General features: G+C 37.4%; 1 protein-coding gene across 1 annotated transcript; it reads right to left on the minus strand.

The window, feature by feature from the left end:
* Window positions 1-8,625: 8,625 nt before the first annotated feature.
* LOC143726415 (receptor-type tyrosine-protein phosphatase H) lies at window positions 8,626-20,217 on the minus strand. Its single transcript, XM_077219225.1, has 10 exons — window positions 19,967-20,217; window positions 19,773-19,869; window positions 17,081-17,992; window positions 14,140-14,436; window positions 13,029-13,292; window positions 12,253-12,534; window positions 10,715-10,972; window positions 10,326-10,592; window positions 10,048-10,145; window positions 8,626-9,743 (listed from the first exon to the last, which is right to left on the minus strand). The coding sequence occupies exons 2-10, from the start codon at window positions 19,801-19,803 to the stop codon at window positions 9,660-9,662; spliced, it is 2,493 nt and encodes an 830-aa protein (XP_077075340.1). The 5' UTR covers window positions 19,804-19,869; window positions 19,967-20,217; the 3' UTR covers window positions 8,626-9,659.
* Between the last annotated feature and the right edge of the window lie 1,197 nt (window positions 20,218-21,414).

A 21,414-nucleotide genomic window follows, 5' to 3' on the forward strand; every position in this document is an offset into this window, starting at 1 on the left:
TCAATAAAGCACTGAAATAATGTTATAAACTATCAGTCAAAAGTTACTAAATTACTAAATTACGCTCTGCTTCTCACCAAGGCTGCATTTATTTGATCAAAAATACAGTAAAATCAAAAATATTGTGAAAAAAATGTTACAATTTAAAATAACCATATTCTACTTTAATATATAGTCAAAATGTAATTTATTCCTGTGATCAAAGCTGAGTTTTCAGCATCATTACTCCAGTCTTCAGTGTCACACGATCCTTCAGAAATCATTCTAAACTTTTGACCAGTATTGTTTAGAATATTAATATATAATAAATTCATATTATCATGAACTGTTTAGACTCAAATATATGCAAAGTTACGAAGGTGTTAGACTGAATAGGAAAACTATTCTGCATAAATAATAGCAGAAAACACAAACCTATATCTAATATCATCTGACTCCTTATTTTCAGTCTAATTTGATCTTTTCTACCAAACGACAGATGAATTTGACTGAAATAGTGTAGAGTTTGATTGGACGAATGATGCATTTCTCCTTCATTTTAAAAGTTGATCAGCCCAGTTGATTGTAGTCGTTTTCATCGATTGCAATCCACCAGTTGAGGACGGCTGCTTTAGACTGGTGAAGAATGTTGCACTTTTTTGAGGGCTAGTTAATGCATAGTCAATTTTAATCCTGAAATATATAAACCAAAATATCTTTCAGACATGCTAAAGGTGCTAGAGATCTTTCAGTCTAAAGATATGATGCTTGTATTGGTCATTTTCAATAAGTTTAGGGCTTGTATTTAAATGCAGTTGTCACTACTGAAACTTTGCAGTGTGTGTGTGGCTGAAGATGCTGATGAAACTGTTATGAATGGTAGGAAATGATGATTAACGTACGGAAATGTGTATTTTATGTTTCTTTGATGCATGCGCTGAAGACGTGCGTCGACTGTTGTCCATCACTGTGCAACTGCTGTATTCGACCCGCTGTCCATTACTGGAAACATGCTCTGTGTTTAGTTTATGGATGCTATTTATTTTTTATGCTGAATGTTTCATATCGAATCTGGAAGTATGTTTATTGTGAGACAGGAAATAGTGGCCTTCTACAGGAAGTGTGACGTCCCAAACAAACCTGATTCCACTGGAACACTGAACACTCGATCAAGCTTATGGAAATATTTCCTCAAGGAAAAATCATCTCTGTTGGACATATTTAATACAGGTGAAACTCGAAAAATTAGAATATTGTGCAAAAGTTATAATTTTGATGATTATGGCTTACAGCTTATGAAAACCCCAAATTCAAAATCTCAGAAAATTAGAATATTACATGAAATCAATAAAAAAAGAATTTTAAATACAGGCCCTCTGAAAAGTATGATCGTGCATATGTATATAGTTATATATACTAAATGTATTAGTTTCACCTTTTAATTTGAATTACTGAAATACATGAAGTTTTGCACGATATTCTAATTTTTCGAGTTTCACATGTATATCATCCTCTCTCAGGCCTGTTTCACAACTCATCAAAAGCAGCATGTCAATAAAGCTAGCAAATTGACTACTAAATAGTTAATAAAAGCCATAAATTAACAAAATTAACATGTTGAGTGAGTCACTAAGAATTATTACATACTTGATCAGTATTCAATTTAATTTACAACACAAACTGCTGAAATCTTCTGAATAAATACATAAAAACAGCCATATAATTTGCATATACTTTAAAATTCATGTTGTGATGATGTGATCAACATCAAAGCTGCACATGGATCCATTTTGGCTATATGAATGTCATCATGGACGTGAATAATTTAGTCCATTAATAATTGAGCCCGAGGAGGTAAAAAGCTCTCAGGAGTTTTCGTAATTATAATAGTTATGATACGAAATGAACAGGAATGGAATGAGGGTCAGAAAATAATGACTGAATATTAATTTTGGGCTGAAATTTTGGATTAAATGAAAAGTTTAAAGACTTGCATTGAACCTAGAAGATTTCTTATTCTATTATTATTATTATTGTTGTTGCTTTACTGACTGATAAAACTCTAAAAGTCTGTGATTCTCCGAGACTCATAATTCAGTGTTTCTTCAGTGAGTGTCAGTGATGTTGAGAATGAAAACGCTGTAATGTCACGTTTGGTCATCATCAGAACTGATCCCAGATTTAACATGGACAAACGGGAGTCAAACGGGATTACTGTATGCCTGAACTCCTGTTTCTGAACAGAACTCAACGATACTTCAACCTGTGAAAAAAACATGTTACAACTGGAAACGTTTCAATGTAAGATATGGCTGGTTGTGTGTATGTGAATATCTACTGTATCCGCGTCCACGCTGTGTGTGATGGAGAGCATTAAAGAAGGGATTCGGCAGTAAAACGGTCTGTCTCTGTTATTTTATGCGTTCAGTGCTCATTGACCATCAGTTTTGAATGTTTCATCCTCTGCTAATCTTGTTTGGTTTCTGCTGTTTGTGCTTCTACATGAAGTCTGGACCTTTACAATCTCCAAAGCTGTTGCAATGTTCCTTATGCATGAAATCAGCATATTCTGACATGCAAATGCATTTCATGGTTTACATTCGCTAAAGTCTTTAATATCCACAGTATTCCTGCGCCCCATGACGCTTTGCGCGAATTATGGGTGTAACTTCCGTTAAGCTGCAAACAATCAGTGAAAGACTAAACTCTATGGACGCAATAATATATTTTTAAACCGTGTACGATGACATTACATTATTCTACTCACCCTTCAACCATTGAACATTAAAAGGACATTTAAAAGTGTAAAAGCATCAACAAGGTAACTTTCAACAGACCATGAATAAGCCGAAAGGCATCTTTCCACAGCAAAATCGGTCGGTTTAATATCACTGTGGTAATCTGTATTATGTGACATACGTTGCCTTAATAAAAAGGTGTTTTACTGCAGCATTGTGTGATACTATTTTATAAGTGATTTCAGTCATTTTGACAAATAATAAATTGTATTTAACGAAACCTGGAACGAGACGTGAGGATTTGTGGAGGATTCCAGTGAATTATTAATGGTAGCCTATATACATCGTAAATTAAATCGGGAGAACAGACCACAAATGTGCAGTATGTGTTGACCTTTGTCATACTATTACAGCGGAATTCAAAACGAAAAAAGAAAATAATCATGAGGAAAAGAATGCAGAGGTCTTACTACAGATATATTCTTGTTATAACATGTCACGTTAAAACACCAAGTGCTACGTTATTCTTAGATAAAACATGAAAGAAAACTGATAGCTCATTAAGTTAAACTGACGGATCAGCTTTATTTGTAGGGCAACCTTATGATTTGAAATGATTTGTTTCAGTCTTTTTGAATGGAAGTCCCCCAAACCGGAAGTGCCGCCCATAAGATGACTAGAAACCACCATGAGATGAGATGCATTAGTGCATTTTGAGTGGATATTGAGTAATAAAATGTAATGCATTCCCAATTGCTATAATTAATGAATCTATTTCACAAACACCTGCTCTAGTTATCAGTGGAGACTAAAGACCATGCATGATTAGTTTGCAGTGCTGTTATTGCCCACATGTTAAAGAAATAATGTCTATTTGAATGCTTAATGGATGTTTTTGAGTAGGCCTACTCTCTGTATATCGTGAACGCATATTTTGGAGTGACAGATGCATATTTATCTGTTGTAGAGAATGTACAGGCCATTAATTCTGAAAAGCCTCTGAAAGGCCATTAACTCTGTTAACTCTGAGTTTGAGTGCTCATGCTAATGCTGCACTGTGTTTGAGCTCTCATGCTAACGCTGCTCTGTGTTTGAGCGCTCATACTAATGCTGCTCTGTGTTTGAGCGCTCATGCTAATGCTGCTCTGAGTTTGAGCGCTCATGCTAATGCTGCTCTGTGTTTGAGCGCTCATGCTAATGCTGCTCTGTGTTTGAGCACTCATGCTAATGCTGCTCTGTGTTTGAGCACTCATGCTAATGCTGCTCTGTGTTTGAGCTCTCATGCTAACGCTGCTCTGTGTTTGAGCGCTCATGCTAATGCTGCTCTGTGTTTGAGCGCTCATGCTAACGCTGCTCTGTGTTTGAGCTCTCATGCTAACGCTGCTCTGTGTTTGAGCGCTCATGCTAATGCTGTTCTGTGTTTGAGCGCTCATGCTAATGCTGCTCTGTGTTTGAGTGCTCATGCTAACGCTGCTCTGTGTTTGAGCACTCATACTAATGCTGCTCTGTTTAAGCGCTCATGCTAACGCTGCTCTGTGTTTGAGCTCTCATGCTAACGCTGCTCTGTGTTTGAGCGCTCATGCTAACGCTGCTCTGTGTTTGAGCACTCATGCTAACGCTGCTCTGTGTTTGAGCGCTCATGCTAACGCTGCTCTGTGTTTGAGCGCTCATGCTAATGCTGCTTTGTTTTTAAGCGCTCATGCTAACGCTGCTCTGTGTTTGAGCTCTCATGCTAACGCTGCTCTGTGTTTGAGTGCTCATGCTAACGCTGCTCTGTGTTTGAGCGCTCATGCTAATGCTGCTCTGTGTTTGAGCACGCATGCTAAAGCTGCTCTGTGTTTGAGTGCTCATGCTAATGCTGCTCTGTGTTTAAGCGCTCATGCTAACGCTGCTCTGTGTTTGAGCTCTCATGCTAACGCTGCACTGTGTTTGAGCGCTCATGCTAACGCTGCTCTGTGTTTGAGCACTCATGCTAACGCTGCTCTGTGTTTGAGCGCTCATGCTAACGCTGCTCTGTGTTTGAGCGCTCATGCTAATGCTGCTCTGTGTTTGAGTGCTCATGCTAATGCTGCTCTGTGTTTAAGCGTTCATGCTAACGCTGCTCTGTGTTTTAGCGCTCATGCTAACTCTGCTCTGTGTTTGAGCGCTCATGCTAATGCTGCTCTGTGTTTGAGCACTCATGCTAATGCTGCTCTGTGTTTGAGCGCTCATGCTAATGCTGCTCTGTGTTTGAGCGCTCATGCTAACGCTGCTCTGTGTTTGAGCACTCATGCTAATGCTGATCTGTGTTTGAGCACTCATGCTAACGCTGCTCTGTGTTTGAGCACTCATGCTAATGCTGCTCTGTGTTTGAGCACTCATGCTAACGCTGCTCTGAGTTTGAGCACTCATGCTAATAATGCTCTGTGTTTGAGCACTCATGCTAACACTGCTCTGTGTTTGAGCGCTCATGCTAATGCTGTTCTGAGTTTCAGCACTCATGCTAGCGCTGCTCTGTGTTTGAGCACTCATGCTAACACTGCTCTGTGTTTGAGCACTCATGCTAACACTGCTCTGTGTTTGAGCGCTCATGCTAACGCTGCTCTGTGTTTGAGCACTCATGCTAACGCTGCTCTGAGTTTGAGCACTCATGTTAACACGCGCTCATGCTAACGCTGCTCTGAGTTTGAGCGCTCATGCTAATGCTGCTCTGTGTTTGAGCGCTCATGCTAATGCTTCTCTGAGTTTGAGCGCTCATGCTAATGCTGCTCTGTGTTTGAGCGCTCATGCTAACGCTGCTCTGTGTTTGAGCATACCTGTCAAGTTTTGGATTTGAAAATAAGGGAAATTTTCCGGCGCCCACCGCGAACAGTCCCACCACCGCAACCAAGCTCCAGTCACGTTATCCCTTACATTTTAAGACAAGTGTTATAGCTTAAATGAAAACACAAAAGGGTATATATGAAGAGCATTTATTTTAAAGGCTTATTTGCATATTTTCTGTTCATTTAACATTGCTTGTCTCTACATTTACATTTTATTTTCATTCCACACATTCTTTTCATTTCATATTGCTTTTCTTTTACAGTTTTTCTTTACATGTCACATAACTTTTCTTTACTCTTTTAGTTAGTTATTGTTCAAATTTGTTGCAGACTTTGCATTCTTTTTAGGCTGCAACCCCACTTTTGAAAAATCCTCAGAAATGGCACCCAAACTGAAACAGATAGCCTACAGTTCATAAACACTTTGCACTAAAATCACAAGTATGATCTCATTTGAAAGCTGACACCTGGCAGTTTATTGTAAATGTAGAATTAATTATTGTCATAATGAAAAAATAGTTATTAATAGCTACAAAGTTTTGTAAAGTTATTAGAAATTTATTTTGTATGAAACATCTTCAAAGTTTCTGAGAATACAATAGTGGTCAAATACTGAAACTTGAGTGTTATATCTTTTTAATGATGTATAGTTTGTCAAGGTAATAACATTAAATCTGATAGTAACTTTGAACTATTTAAACAAACAAAAAACGCTTCAGTGCGCCGGCGCACTGGCAACGGTTAACAGGTTTTAAGATGCTAAAGTCGCAGTTACAAAACGCGTGACTGTCCCCTACCCTGCTCCTCTTCAGAAAAGTAAATTCGCTGTCCCATTGATCGCGGTATTTACATGAGGGTTTTGGTTTTGTGGCAGGAGTGCCTTCCGTCTCTGTCGTAGCGTCCATCATCCGTCTGCGAATTTTTTTTTCTTCCTGCGTTGTCACTCTGACCTCACTAACACACTAACCTCGCGACAACTGTACCTGTAGTAGGCTACCGCAGTTGGCAGTTATCGCGTGGCTAGTGACAGAGCTCAGATTGCGAATGTTTTTTGTTTTTTTTAATCCGCCCGGGCCATTATTATTTTTTAATAGCGCAGGTTAAAATACGGGAGATTTACGGGAAAATACTAATACGGGAGGACGGCGGGAAAGAAGGGTTAAATACGGGACTTTCCCGGCCAAAACGGGATACTTGACAGGTATGTGTTTGAGCGCTCATGCTAACGCTGCTCTGTGTTTGAGCGCTCATGCTAACGCTGCTCTGTGTTTGCACATGTAAAGGACAACCACATTATCCGACATGATGCCGTTCAGAAAGTCTGATGATGTTCTTTCTCTGGATTAAACAAGGATTTTCACATTTGCTTTCCTGTCTGGAGTGAGATTTTAATGGCATGAACTGAATCAGCACGAGACGCCCCTTTTTAAGATTTTAAGGATCCAACAATTTTAATTGACCCTTCGCTAAGCCACGCCCAAAAACCGCCACTGGCCAATCGTGTCTTAGCAACCGTAACTAGGCGCGGGAGGTCTGGCAAGCTTTCGAGCGAGGGAAACATGCCGAAGCGTTGTGCGTATGGATTGTGCAAATCTGATACCCGGTATCCTAAAAGTTTGGACGGGGGAGTGTAATTTTTTTTCTTCCCGAAAATCTAAAAGCCAAGGTGAGAAAGGATGTGCGTAGATCAAGCAGTGTGGGAGACCCCATTCACAACTAAGTGTCGACAGGATTAACAAAAACACATATTGTTAGGGAAGTTGGAAATAATTACGGTTCTTTGTTCATAATGCACATGTTTTAACGTAAAGTAAGACGTTTAAAGACAAGAGGGAGGCTCACTGACATACTTTAAAATATATTTCAGCATTTTGTTAATCGACGGCCTAACGTTACCCATGACTGAGTAACTTTAACCCAATCCGATCGCGGCTCTCCCGCTGTTAGTGTTAACAGTTATTCCACAAGATTTATGGATAAACTGTTTAATTTATAATTATTAGATTAGTTTCACATTTCACTTACCCTGCTGTGCACGAACACAGCTGTTCCTCAATTTGTGTGTTTCCCATGTGAATGGTCAGCGTATGAGGCGGCGGCTGCTGCGTTTTATAGGCTTTAGCTTAAATTTTTATTAAATTATTCTCTAATCGGTTGCATATTATGTCGTGGATATATCCCTCGAATGCACTGCAGTCCATTTTGTCTTGCTCTCTCAGATATTTCACATGTTCGCCAAAAATTACTAATTATCTCATTGGGAATGTGTGACACCGGTGCATACACACTGTAATAGACGTGCTAGACGCGAAAGCTTGACAGGCGTAGCAACAGTAACTAAGGAGGGCTGGGCTTAGCGAAGGGTCAATTTTAATCTTAATAATGCAAATTACCCAAGTACTTCAGGTTCTACAAACTGGATTGTGCTGGATTTGAAAAGACGAGTGAAAACAGTGGAATAGTGGCATTGGTACATTACCAATGTGGATGTTATAGATAGATGATAGATCATCCTTTATTAATCACAATGGGGGAATTGTAATACATAAGCAGCCAGACTACTCATAGTTATATGTAACAATGTTAAATGATTGTGGCTTTCGTGCCAATGTTTCCTCATGGTGTTAAGGCCACAAGATGGAGGTGTTGTATTACAGCAAGATCTGTGATGGTGACATTCTGCGTTTCAGTGTATTGAACAGTTGTGTTAAAATTATGAGAGATCATGTTGCACCAGATATGAGACATGCACAAATCAAGATGTACAATTTCTAGGTCCTTACTATTTTTATATGTGTTGGTTTGGGAATTAATTCAGCATCAACATTACTTTACGATACAGAATAGCTCAAAACCCTCTTTATTTCGTTATTACTTCTGGACCTTACAGGACCTTTATTACACAATGGAAACAGTTTAGGATTACTTAATAAAATGTTTACGTTTCTATCCTTAACACAAGAAAATATTATATGCCAGCTTGATCAGAAAAAATCAACTTAATTTAAAGGGAAAATTTGATGAATGAATATCAAAAGGCTAAAAGAAGGGAACTATACTGAGAACTTACGGTTGTATAACGTAGTGAAATAAAGCGAATAAACCCACGTGTAATATAGCTTTATTTATAATGAAACCAAAATAGTTTACAATAATCCAACATGATTATGCAATTCACATGAATCTAGCACGTCTTTGACAAAAAAATGTGTAAATGTTAAAAAAATTATAGCTCCCTCAACTATAGCAAATATCATCACACCACCCTATTCACAGTATATGTCTGCATTTTGTGACAAGAAAAAAAAAATTAAATATGCCCAAACTCCAGAGAACATCTTTGAATAAGCTAAAGACGAGTCCTTCACCCTTAAACCACACACACATATAAACACACGTTGGGTTTTCATGTTTTATGGGGTATTTCCATGGTTATAATGATTTTTACACTATAGAAACCGTATATTCCGTCTCCTAACCCTTAACACAATCTTTCTGCATTTTTACATATTCCCCCCAAAAAACAAGAATGATTTATGAACTGTTTTCCTCATAAGGACCCAAACATTTCCCCACAAGCAAATCTAGATGTCTAATAAACCTGGCATTGTATATTAAGTATTGTTGACTTTTTTTGAATAAAAAAAATTATTTTTGTGCCTCTTTTCTTTCCTCTTTTTTTACAAGATAGTCTGCTAAATGCATAAAAAGAGAAAGAAAATCAGATTCACACTAAAACACAAAATCTCAGTATTTTTCCTGTTAGTTACTGTAAAACAACTTAAAACTTACGTTCAGTTGCTGACTTGAATTTTTAAGCATATTCAAATTGGCCTTGCGAGTCATTTTGACTTACACTATATTAAACTGACTTAAAAATTTTAGTTGAATCTTGTATAACATATAATAACAGTTGAAATTGCTATAATTATTTTGATGAGTTATGTAATGTAAAAACATGTTACCATGACTTATTGATCACATTATTTTTACAGTATGACCACATCATAGGGATTCAAAGGACACAGTTTCTGTGAAATAAAAGTCAGAGTTAAATATAAATCATACTCATTTTTAATCTTGTCAAGAAATATTAACGACAGCAGGTGTGACTGGATATCCAGTCCTAGTTTTTGTTTTAAGGAACGATCTCCTTCCTGTCCACCCACTTCAGCCTCCAGTGGACATCCTCATGAAATTTTTGTGTAAATGTATCATTCATCTGAAAGACAGAATGGAAATTTTAGTTGATTTCACTTGACTTTTCCAGCTGATTTTAGTTATTTGCATCAAGTAGTTTTTAAATATTTCTTTTTTAAATTGAGCCTTCAAGATTAAAAGTTAAAGCTTTTGTAATCAATAGCGCAAATGTATTTATTTTCATAATATTAATCTAAATCTAACTGTTGGGCAGGGATGATCAGGTTGATCATGTATTTCTTCATTTCTTGTAATTCCATGATAATTATGTTACTGTAAAGTTGCTTTTTCAAAGAACAAGACTGATAGTCATTGAGAATCTTCACCTTCTTGAAAAACTCATCCATAGTTTCATTTTTTTCACAATGAAGTGGTGTTGCAGAAGAACACAACATTGTGAGGATCAGTGTCCTCTTCTCAGGCTCTGGAAATAAAGATAGTTTTAAACACCAAGAAATATGAGTCTGTCTGCAAAAATACTCTCAGCTCAACAAGGCACATCATTTTAATAACATGTTAGAATATCACGATCATGAAACGCAATAGACGTCAATAACAAGGCCGAACGGTTGCTTCATAAACAAACTAAATGTGGTCTCTTTACCTGTGTCTGCATAAGCAGTGACTGGAGAACTAATCAAACTGTCCGTCACAACACGGACTTCACACTTATATCTTGTTCCTGATTTTAAACCAGGAAAGGCGTAGTTTGTAGAGGTTGTTTTATTTGTATGGAAATCATTCCAAAAAGCAGAGTCACATGTCACAGTATAGTTAATCGTGGCCCCCTGTGAATCTTCTGGAACTCCCCAGGTCACATTTATGGTGGTTTTGTCAGACTTAGCGTTTGCCCACCCGGGCTTAGTAGGTTCTGTGAATTGATTTGTGAGATGTTTATCATACAGCTGAAAGGAAAAGCTAATGACTACAGTAATTTGCAGCAAGTGGATAAATAGTCTGAAAAATAGTATTCGCAATGTAATAATTACTTACCAGTGTAACTTGACTTTATAGCAGCTTCACTTTTTAGATCACCATTAATGGTGACAACTGAAACTTTGAACTGCACGCCTGCCTTCAGGCCTTCGAAAGTATAACTCAAGGTATTAATAGTGTAAGTTAACGGTTTATAATTATCTATATAAGTTGTTTCAATCGTCACGTTAAATTTTTCAAAATTCCCTTCTATTGTCCAGTTGGCTGTCATGGTTTTGCTGGTGGCATTCAAAGAGAGGTTTACGGTTTTCGGAACTGCATGAAAAAAAAGGGAAGAAAACAGCTAGTTTAGGACATGATATGCAGGCATGAACAACATCTAAGCAGCCATTTGGACAACACAATATTTCTCACTTCTAAAAACCTTTGGTAAAAGAAAAAAACAAAAACAAAACAAAAAAACAACAACAACAAAAACTCATTTGGTTTTTTTCATTTAATGGAAGCTTCTTTCAGCCACAGAATTTAAAAAAAAAATGTTTAGTTTCACAATTCAGACTTTTTTTGCTTGCAATTCCTAGTGGAAAAATATCTATACCAAAATATATTTAAAATACATTTATTATACTACAAATCCATTATCATATTTATCAAAATATCGCTTGAGACTTACTGATATAAATATTATTATGTATCTTTTTTTGGAGTACCTTTTTATTGCACAATGCACATTTATTAATATTAAGCATAAAATGTGTTTTAATTAGTATTAGTAATGATTGTGTGATCTTTGTATAATATCATTCTTTAAATGCAAGATATTTAAAGTGTACCTAAAGTATACTTGCAATATTCCACTTTAGCACCAGTTTTTTTTTTTTTTTGTAGTTTTTTTCTAGAAAAATACCATTCAGGTAGTGGTGCATTCAGTACAAAATTAGTTGTTCCAATTTAGCAGACTTAAAGTACAATTGCAGGGTATTTATATTAAGTACTGTACATAAATATGTAAATGTATTTGTAGTACACTTGGCATAAAATAAATGTATTTCAAATAAATTTTGGTATATTCCTGAACAAAAAAATTGTTTTTTTTCAAAATTGCAAGAAAAAAAGTCAGAACTGTGAGATATAAACTCAAAAAAAAAAAAATTAAATTACCTTTTTTAATTTAATATCCCAACTGCGAGTTATAAAATCTGAATTGTATGATATAAACTTGCAATTGTGAGAAATAAAGTCAGAATTGTGAAATAAAAGTTGCAACTACCTTTTGAAATTGTTAGTTTATATCTAATAATTCTCATTTTTCTTTCCCCTTATAAAGTTATAAGTTATAAAGTCCAAACTGCAATTGTGATAAAATATCTGAATTGTGCAACATATACTAAATATTGCAAGAAATAAATTCTGAATTGTGAGATAAAAATTCCAATTCCTTTTTTAATTTTTATTCCACTGTGGAAATAGTTTCCATAGTTGTTCGACAGTCAACTCACATTCAACTTTAACAAATGAGCTTAGCATTAGTGTTAATTAGAATTTATATGCATGATATGAAATGCCTTGAATTAATAACTGAGCATGATACTCACTTGTGTATGCTGAGATTACAACCATTTCTCCTGATAGGGTGTTATAATTTGTCAGTGCTGCCACACACAGGCAATACACGGTGCCATCGATTTTATCCCTCTCTTGTATGGAATTTTTGTTTGTAATTTTGCAGTTTGTTGCAGATTTGCAGTTAGTACAGTCACTGCTATTGTAAAGACAATACATGTAACCTGAATGATTACCAATAGGTTTTGTCCAATTGGCTGTTATAACTGTGCTGTCATTGTTTGCTGACGTTAAGTTTAAGACAACTGAAGGTACTGAAAAATAAATACCAAAAAAAGCAGTTAGTAAATCAAAAACATGTAGATTTAGTCAACATCAGTTCATTATACTGCTTTTGAAAAGGAATGCTTGTTACTTTAACAATAGCTATGTTTTCATCCACCTGTTTTATGCAAATTGTAGGTTATCATAAAAAAAGGCTTGGTGGAAATAGCAAGATGTGCATAAATTTAAAAAAATGCTCATTAAAAACATTATGCGCTAATATCTAATTAGAAGAAAGATGTTAAAACATTTACTGAATAAATCTGCAATGCACAAAAAACAACTCATGACTTTGCCTCAAAAGAGAATGTGATTGGGTAAATGGTCAAATCAACTATTGGTTTAATGGTTCTGAAATGCCAAAATCGCAAATGTTTTATGCACCATTCTAATTTTGTGCATAATAAAGTTTAATTTGCAGCTGGAAACATAGATAATGATGTTCTTTTATGATACAGTCAAGCATTAATCGTTCTGCACTTACTGCTGAAATTAGAAACGCTCATCGGCACACCTTCAGTAGTCTCATTCACTACAGCTGAAACTGTGAAATTATACTCGTTTCCTGGAGTTAGATTTGTGATAGTGCATTCTTCACTTTCACATTTTCGATTCTTTGTTGAATTATCCGACATGTTTTTGACATGTACTGAATAGAAGTCAGAGTCTCCTTCTGGTTTACTCCAGTTGAGGCTGACAGTAACAGTGGTCACACTCACTACTGTCAGATGTTGAACACCAGAAGGCTCTGAAAGAGAAACAGCATTCATTCAGCTCATTAGAACCATGTTGAAAATGAAGAAATTAATTGTTGTTCAATGTGTTGATTAAAAACAAGGCATTGGTCTACAGAATGGTATGTGTTAAAGTGCCCCATTATGCTTTTTCGGATATTACCTTTCACATAGTGTGTAATACAGCTCTGTGAATGTAAAAGGTCTGCAAAGTTTCAAAGATTTTTGTCTCCCAAAAGAAAGAAGCAATTCTGAAAAGTCTGAAACGAGTCGTCAGTGACTCCAGTCTTACTTCCTGCATGAGGTTTGGAACCAATTTGCATATGATTTTAATTGGCTGTCCGTGAACATCTACTTTATGCATGTAAACATATTGTAGGAGGCTTTAAAACACAAAATTAAAACAGCATAATAGAGGCACTTTAAATAAGTATAAGTAAAAAGTAAATAAATTCTGATAAACTTCCCAGATCTTAGAATAGTCATAAAATTTGCTCCTTTATTATACGGCTTTCTGGAATACTTGATTCTGATTGGTCAATTTTACAAACACACCATCATGCGGTTATTGTGGTGAAAATACCCTCAAAGGATTTGAGTATTAAGATTACTTGATTGTTTTGTATGTTGTAATGGACTATTTTCCTTGATGATTACAGGTATAATTATAAAACTTTAAACTCAAATCATCTATATCACGTCTATGCAATTATTTATTGTCTGAGTAGCCGTGTAATAAGCAAGATAATGTACAGTCAGCTGGTTATTATCACAACATAAACTCATGGTGATTGACTGTACATTACTGTACATTATTGTGCTGTAGTTTGAAAGTTTGTGCACATTGGAAAACCAACTCACTGGTGTAGAAGGAGATATTCTGTGGATTGAGATCTCTGCCACATTTCACTGGAAACACCTGAACCTTGTAGAGATTTCCTGGAGTCAGATCCTGTAGTTGTTTATACAGGTCAGTCTCATTATACGTCTGTTTTGTCTGGTTCCCAGTGATTTCCAAGTGAGTCTCATCAGATGTCTTTCTTTTCTGGTTCGTGATTTCCACTCTGTAGTGAGTGATGTTACCAGGTGGATTACTCCAGCTCACATTGCCTGCACTTGTGGTCACATTGGAAATGTTTATTTCCCCAAAAAAGCGGTCTACGGACAGATAAGTGCAACAATGTATATCAGCAGAAACATACAAGTTGACTGCACTCTTAAAATAAAAGGTAACCAAAGGAGGTTTGATGCCATAGAAGAACCATTTTTGATTCCCCAAAAAACTTTTCAGTAAACAGTTCTTAAAAGAACCATTTTTGTCATTTTAATAATCCAAAGAACCTTTTGTGCATAACACGAGGCTATAACATGTTTACAAGCTGTTTAATTCATAAAATAATTTTAAACTAAATGAATTCATTAAAACTAAATCCTTTAAATAATCCCATAATGGAACCCCTAAAGGTTTCTATATATTCAAGAGCCTAACAGAAGCCTTTAAGGTTCTATATAGATACTTTTTTCTTTATTGGCATTGATGGTTCCATGAATGAACATTTAACATCCATGGAACCTTTCCTTTTAGTCGATAAAGGTTTCTCAGATTTTCAAAATGTTCTTAAACGTTCAAAATGGTTCTTTTAAGAACTGTGCACTGAAAGTTTCCTCCACGGCAGGGGTTTTCAAACTGTGGATCGCGCAAGTCTGCACGATATATCAACATTGAAAAGAAATCACGGTATTGCTTAGAGAGATTTTTGTATGGCAAAGGCTGTGATTAATTATATAAATATATGCGCAGTGTGTTTCAAAGTGAAGTGCACGTGTACAACTTGTAATAACTGTTTTCAGGTTCTTAGACCACCTCGGTTCATTATTAAGCGGCTTATTGCGCATTATTGAGAAGAAACTCGTTCACTCCAATCACTGTGCTGTTTAAATTTTTTAACTACATATTTTTCATTCTCTTTAATGTATGTAAATTAAGAATTTATTATATTGATTAGTATTGAAATCTTGCGGTTGTGCTATAAAATATAATTATTTCTGTCATATTTTGGCGGGTCTGGAGATGGATTAGCTTATACTTGTCTAGACGGGTCCGGCAATGGAAAAGTTTGGGAACCCCTGCTCTATGGCATCACTATGAAAACCCACTTTTGGGACATTTATTTTAAGAGAGCAAGAGCACCAACAATATAAATCTAAAAATATGTTGCTGTGCTCTAACGCCCTGTTTACACCTGGTATTAAGATGTATTTTGGTTGATCTGATCACAAGTGGATGACACTAAATATCCCCTGATATGATTGTAAAGCGCTTTGGGTGTACAGTAGTACATATGAAAGCGCTATAAAAATGCCTCATTCATTCACATACTAATACAGGTGTAAATGATGTCTAAAATGTTATGAGCTTGTCCACTTTCAACCACTTCCAGAGGTAACGTGAAACGCATTCAACCGGACTGCTTTCGTAGTGTAAACGCTCATGTGATCGAATGCGTTCGAACAGCCACAAAAGACCGTCTTCTCTCCATCTACTGATGTGTATACATTATGGGAAGTGTGCTAGCCAGACGGGATTTAAACTGTCGGCTGAAGACCCAAGTTTGGTTTGAAGGGGAAAAACGTATCAAGCACAATGTTCTCTCACCATTCCTGTTTTCTAACACACACTCTCACAATGCTCGGCTGCTCTTGCGGCTTCAGAGCAGAAACTAAAGCTGATGCTGTGTGTTTCCGTCATCTCCGTGCACATTCATATTTAAATAACTTGAGCTTATTTCATCCATTAGATCAAAATATCTGAAAAAGCCCACACATTTACCCGCCGATAGACCCTCCCCTCGAAGAAATCAGGACAGAAGTGGTTGAACGTGGACAAAAGAGACAGATTAAAACACCAGGGGCCGGTTGCACCAGCTGTGCGTAAGTTACAACTTAGCCTAGTTTTGACGTAAATGGGCACTAAGTTACAACTTACGAACTACTAAATATTTTTACGTTGCACCATTAAACTTAGTTTAAACGTAACTCTACGTTCCAACTAAATATTTACGGCAGCCTCCGATCAGGAGTAACGGTTGTAATAAAATATCAGACAGACTGAACTGCATCAATAAGCTGTTCGTTTACCTGACAGACTTCAATTCTTTAGACATATATGGTAATGCTGACAGTAACACTCGCTTACATTTTAAGAGAGAGAACATTATGTGAAAATATAACTTTGTTACCGGGTCTTTAGCACGAACCCGTCCTAAACAGCGCTTCTGTGTGCATCGGTCCATGTTGTGCATGTCAAATATCGGTCATAATCAATAAACATAATATCTTATGTTTTTTTGTATCAATATTTATTTATTTAATTTCAAATACAGTTTCTGAATGTTATTTACATATAAATACACTTATCTGTTATTTATGATCAAGTATCGTATTTAATGGAAACTTATTTTTACCTTTAGTAATGTGAGGCAAAAAAAGTTAGTAGGATAAACTGAAATTCACGGCATTTCAACACAACTTCTGCTCACGTTTTTGAAGGCTGCTATTGGTTCATCGAGGCTAAACGTCATATTATGCGACTACGCATTACTTTACGGACAGTTTACGACCTACTAGCTACATTCTACCTTATGAACAAATGGTGCAACGGAATATAGTACAGATAGTTACAAACTAGCTAGTAGTTACAAAGCCTCTAGTGTGGACTTTACGTTTCAATTTAAGAAAGAACTTTCGAACGGCTGGTGCAACCCTACCCAGGTGTAAACAGGGCCTAAAACAAAGTCCTTACCATCATAACAGATGAAGGGTAGAGTTTCATTGCAATTTTTTTCCTTCCACATGCCAAAGCTGAGCAGGACCACACAAGCGTCCTCGATGTACACTTCAGGATCAGGCTCGGGTTCGAAGACGCAGTTGCTGGCGGTGGTGCTCTCGGTCGTGGTACTATTCATCGTGGTGTTCTCTGTCTCAGAACCAGTTGTTGTAAAGATGGTGCTAAATGTTGTGGCATTCGGGGTGGTGCTGTACGTTGTGGGATTTGAGGTGGTGCTATATGTTGTGGTCTTTGGATTGACCAATGGGCAATCATTCACTGTACATATTTGAAGATCATCATATGTCATATTTAAGCATTGAAGGAATTCATCCAGTGTAGGACACATATCTGTGTTGTTAGTTTCAGATGTTAAGGAAATCTGTGGAGAGTTTACCGGAGAAGTTACTGTTGAGGTTTGTGTTGAGGTGTGTGTTGGGGTTTGTGTTGAGGAATTTGTTGAGGTCACTGGAGTAGGCGTTGTAGCAGTTATTAGGGTGCTCAGTGGACTTTGTGTAGTTGAGGGACATTTAAGAATCATTTTCTTAACTTTATTTGGCAGAGGATGACCAGGGTACCAATTCTGATATGTAACAGGATCCCCATTTGACCATCTGGACCATGGGATGGTGCCATTGAAGCTCCTGCGGAGCCCAGTCCAGTAGTCCAAAGAGAGGTTCTGCACGATGAGGTGGACATTTCTACTGGTGATGGTCGCCAGCTCTTTGTAACAGGCCTGACAGTGGTTCCTGGCATCATCCCATGTGGTATTATACTGATTGAGTCCGGTGTCATTCAATGTGCCATTGGACTGATGGAGTCCGGTGTCATTCCATGTGGCATCGGGGGAAATAAGAAAATACTCCTCCTCTGCCCATATGACTGAGCCTGAATATGATAAATTGATAAACAAGCTGTCGTAACATGCATACACTTCAAAAAATAATACATCCTCTGTAAAAAAAAAAAAAAAAAAACAACCTCTGGTGCTCCTCAGTTTGGGATCACACTCAAACTTCTCCCAGTCAAAAATGGCTGGACTTTTCCCCCGCCATTAACAAGATTTTATGTAATCTGCTGTATGTACTGTATGTAATTTGCTTTAATATAAAAACAAATCATTATAGAAATGCCATGGATGTAACTAGAACCATCTTTTGGTTGGTAACACTTAACATGTAAAGATAAGCTATAAAATGTTTGTTTGTGTTATTGTTAGCTATTCTGAAAAAAAAAACTCTATGGTTGATTCAATTGTGGACAGTGCTTCCACATGATGGTAACGTACTAAATGATGAACTAAATAATCTACTAAATTTGGGACATGTTTACATGAGAGGGATAACAGAAAAGTTTTTCACGTATAGACGACAGCATTATCAAAACGATCCCCATTCACACAGATCCACAAAAACTATACATAGTCATTTTAATGCAATAGTTATGAAACATTTGTTTACACAATTTTTGAAATACAATTAATTAACCCATACATTTTGTCTAATATTTTTTACAATTAACCCCTTCATTAATGTGTGCTTTTTTTCCTGCATTGCAGCTGATTTGTAGATTGTACCCCTCTAAAATTCACTGTATTTTCGTATTTCCCATTTATTTCTATGGCGCCTAAATGTGAACATTAGGAGTACAAGTGTGAATATTTTTTTTAAGACAGTTTAACCTTTTCGATTCATGTCTACAATTGTGTTCACATAGAAAGTGCCACAAAGTCACCAAGTATCATACCATTGTGATGACATAAAATTTGTAAAAAATCAAAACGTACAATTTTTTCTGCAAAAAGTGACTGAAGAGCACCAGAGGGTTAAGCAAGTATGTCTTACTATCCAGGTAAAATATTTAGAAATACTTCATAGATCACATCTTCAATAAAAGTGAATGTTGTCTTACTGCACTGGCATTAAACAGTTGCAACAAAACACATTTTGAAGCTTACAAAACTGTTAATGGTTCACCATTTATGCATGTTACTTTGAAAACAATGCAAATATAAGGAATATTGCTCATCATTTAGGCTTGGTTATGCAAACTTTAGGTAAGCCAGGGAGTTTTTCCAGGAAGCTTTTGAGGTTGTAAATGCAAACTATGAAAGTGGATTAAAAGAGGAACTGTTGCACAACTGTCCAACATGATTGTAAATTAATACATGTACATGGAACCTTGCAAAAGTCTTTAGAAACATGCAAGACGTCCTTTTGATATTTAATATTCCGGGAAAAAAGGGTTATATAGCCTACAGTAAGTGGTCAAAACGTTTGGAATAATTAATATTTTTTAAATGTTTTTGAAAAAAGACTTGTGCTGCTACATTAAAAAAATATGAAGCAGCACAACTGTTTTCAAGATTGATAATAATCAGAAAAATGCAGCAAATCAGCATATTAAAATGATTTCTGAAGAAACACGTGGCGCTGAAGCCTGGAGTAATGATGCTGAAAATTCAGCTTTTATCACAGGAATAAACTACATTTTAAAAGATATTACAATGGAAAAATGTTTCACTATTTACAGTTTTTAATGTATTTTGATCAAATAAATTACATTTTTTTTTATTTGAATTATCCAAACTTTTGACCTGTAGTGTATGTGTGTGTCCTCTCAGCAAACATAGGGTTAAGTAAAAACTTCTGTCAGTTTACAGACTTACTAAGGAGTAGTGACAGCCACAGTGTCTTCATCTCACATCTGCTTCTTGACGATTCGCTGGTTGTCAATCTCAGGTCAGGACGGGAAATGTTCAACACCTTTTTGAGTAATGAAAACAGCATCATCAATTAACAACCTGAAAGGAGCCAAAAAGACTAACTAGACTCTTCAGATTAAGATACTACATTGACTCACTCAGTCTGGAAAACTCTCCTGTCCACTGATCGTCCTGATCTGATTCTGAGCTCTACAGTCTGAACTCTAACAACAACCTATTCACACAGTGACTTTGCATAAGCAACCTCAACATTTCCATTGATTCTGCATTTGCAAATAGCTGGACTGGGCTGTAACATGTGAAGATGTTAGAGGTATTTTTAGGACCAGAACTCCAAGACCAAGACCAACCAAGACCAGAGTGATGATTGAGCATTAGTGATGAACACCTGCTGTTAACAAGCAAAATCATTAAAGGAAAGACAAACAACAAGAACAGAAAAACTGATGAGCAGAAACACAAGAACGTCCTGGTTGCGTATGCAACCCACCGTTCCCTGAAGGAGGGAACGGAGGACGTAGTCGACGGTCGACTGAATTGGGATCTCGCTAGAGAGCCTGTCTTCATCGAGTACTATTGAACGAGCCAATGTAATTGGCGTGCGTGATTCGCATCACACACTCCGCCCCCGCGGCGCGGGTATAAATACGGAAGTGGATGCACGCACTAGTTGCTTTTCGCTGAGGAGCCGAGAGTAACCCGGGGTCAGCGGTGGTCCAGCGGTAGTGGCAAGGGGACTACGTCCTCCGTTCCCTCCTTCAGGGAACGGTGGGTTGCATACGCAACCAGGACGTTCCCTTTCAGTCGAGAACGTCAGACGTAGTCGACGGTCGACTGAATTGGGATCACCCATTGAACACGCCACTAAAGCTGCCACCTTCCAGTGCCTAAACCAAAGCCTCCTGATGCCCCCGCAAACTTAAGGCGGGGAAGGACAGGGCTTAGGCCAGGGAAGTCACTGCTGTTCCTACAGGACCACTGGGAAAGCGTTCCCCGTACGTTGGAAGGAAGGGACGCTGCGGAAGCTACATCCAACCCAGAGGGAGGTAATGTGGAGAATACACATATGAACTGGGCGGAAACCGGGCAGTCTAACATATGGAATGTCACTGGGGTGGCTCCAGCCTAAGACGGGGGGAGACACACCGGACAGTGACGGCAGAGAGACTCTGCCGAGGGAAGACACGGGCTCACCGCAGGGAGCCGTATCGTGGAAGAATACACATATGGGGTCACCGAAGGGACCGCAACATATGGACCCAGCCTAACACAGGTTCCACACTGCTTACGAGTGGTAGGCCTAACACCAGACGTTCCGCACGTCCGACGTCGGAGGGGTGTGGAGGAACTCAACAGGGTTCAATTTTAAGGGAACTCAACTGGAGTAGAAAGGCGCACGTATCCAGTCCATAGGAGGGGAATGGCGCAGCAAGCCGACACTTGAACCGGGCTCACGGTGAAACTGGCTTCATGAGAAGGGAGCCCACGTGAGGCAGCGGTTCAACTAGGTGTCGTCCAGCCCCCAACTCTAGAATCTGTTTTAGCAAAGCATATCGTCAACGCCCAGGCGGAGCACTTTACACTC

Source organism: Siphateles boraxobius, unplaced genomic scaffold (assembly GCF_051911475.1).
Source record: "Siphateles boraxobius isolate OS27281-9 unplaced genomic scaffold, OSU_SipBor_1 12, whole genome shotgun sequence".
NCBI classification, from domain to species: Eukaryota; Metazoa; Chordata; class Actinopteri; order Cypriniformes; family Leuciscidae; genus Siphateles; species Siphateles boraxobius.

Excerpts from the sequence above, each read along its gene's own strand:
- LOC143726415 (XM_077219225.1), bottom strand. The coding sequence starts at position 19,803 with ATGAAGACACTGTGGCTGTCACTACTCCTTA. Across the intron at positions 17,993-19,772 it reads GTGGCTGTCACTACTCCTTA|GCTCAGTCATATGGGCAGAG; the intron begins GTAAGTCTGTAA and ends TATCATATTCAG. Across the intron at positions 14,437-17,080 it reads ACCCTTCATCTGTTATGATG|ACCGCTTTTTTGGGGAAATA; the intron begins GTAAGGACTTTG and ends ATCTGTCCGTAG.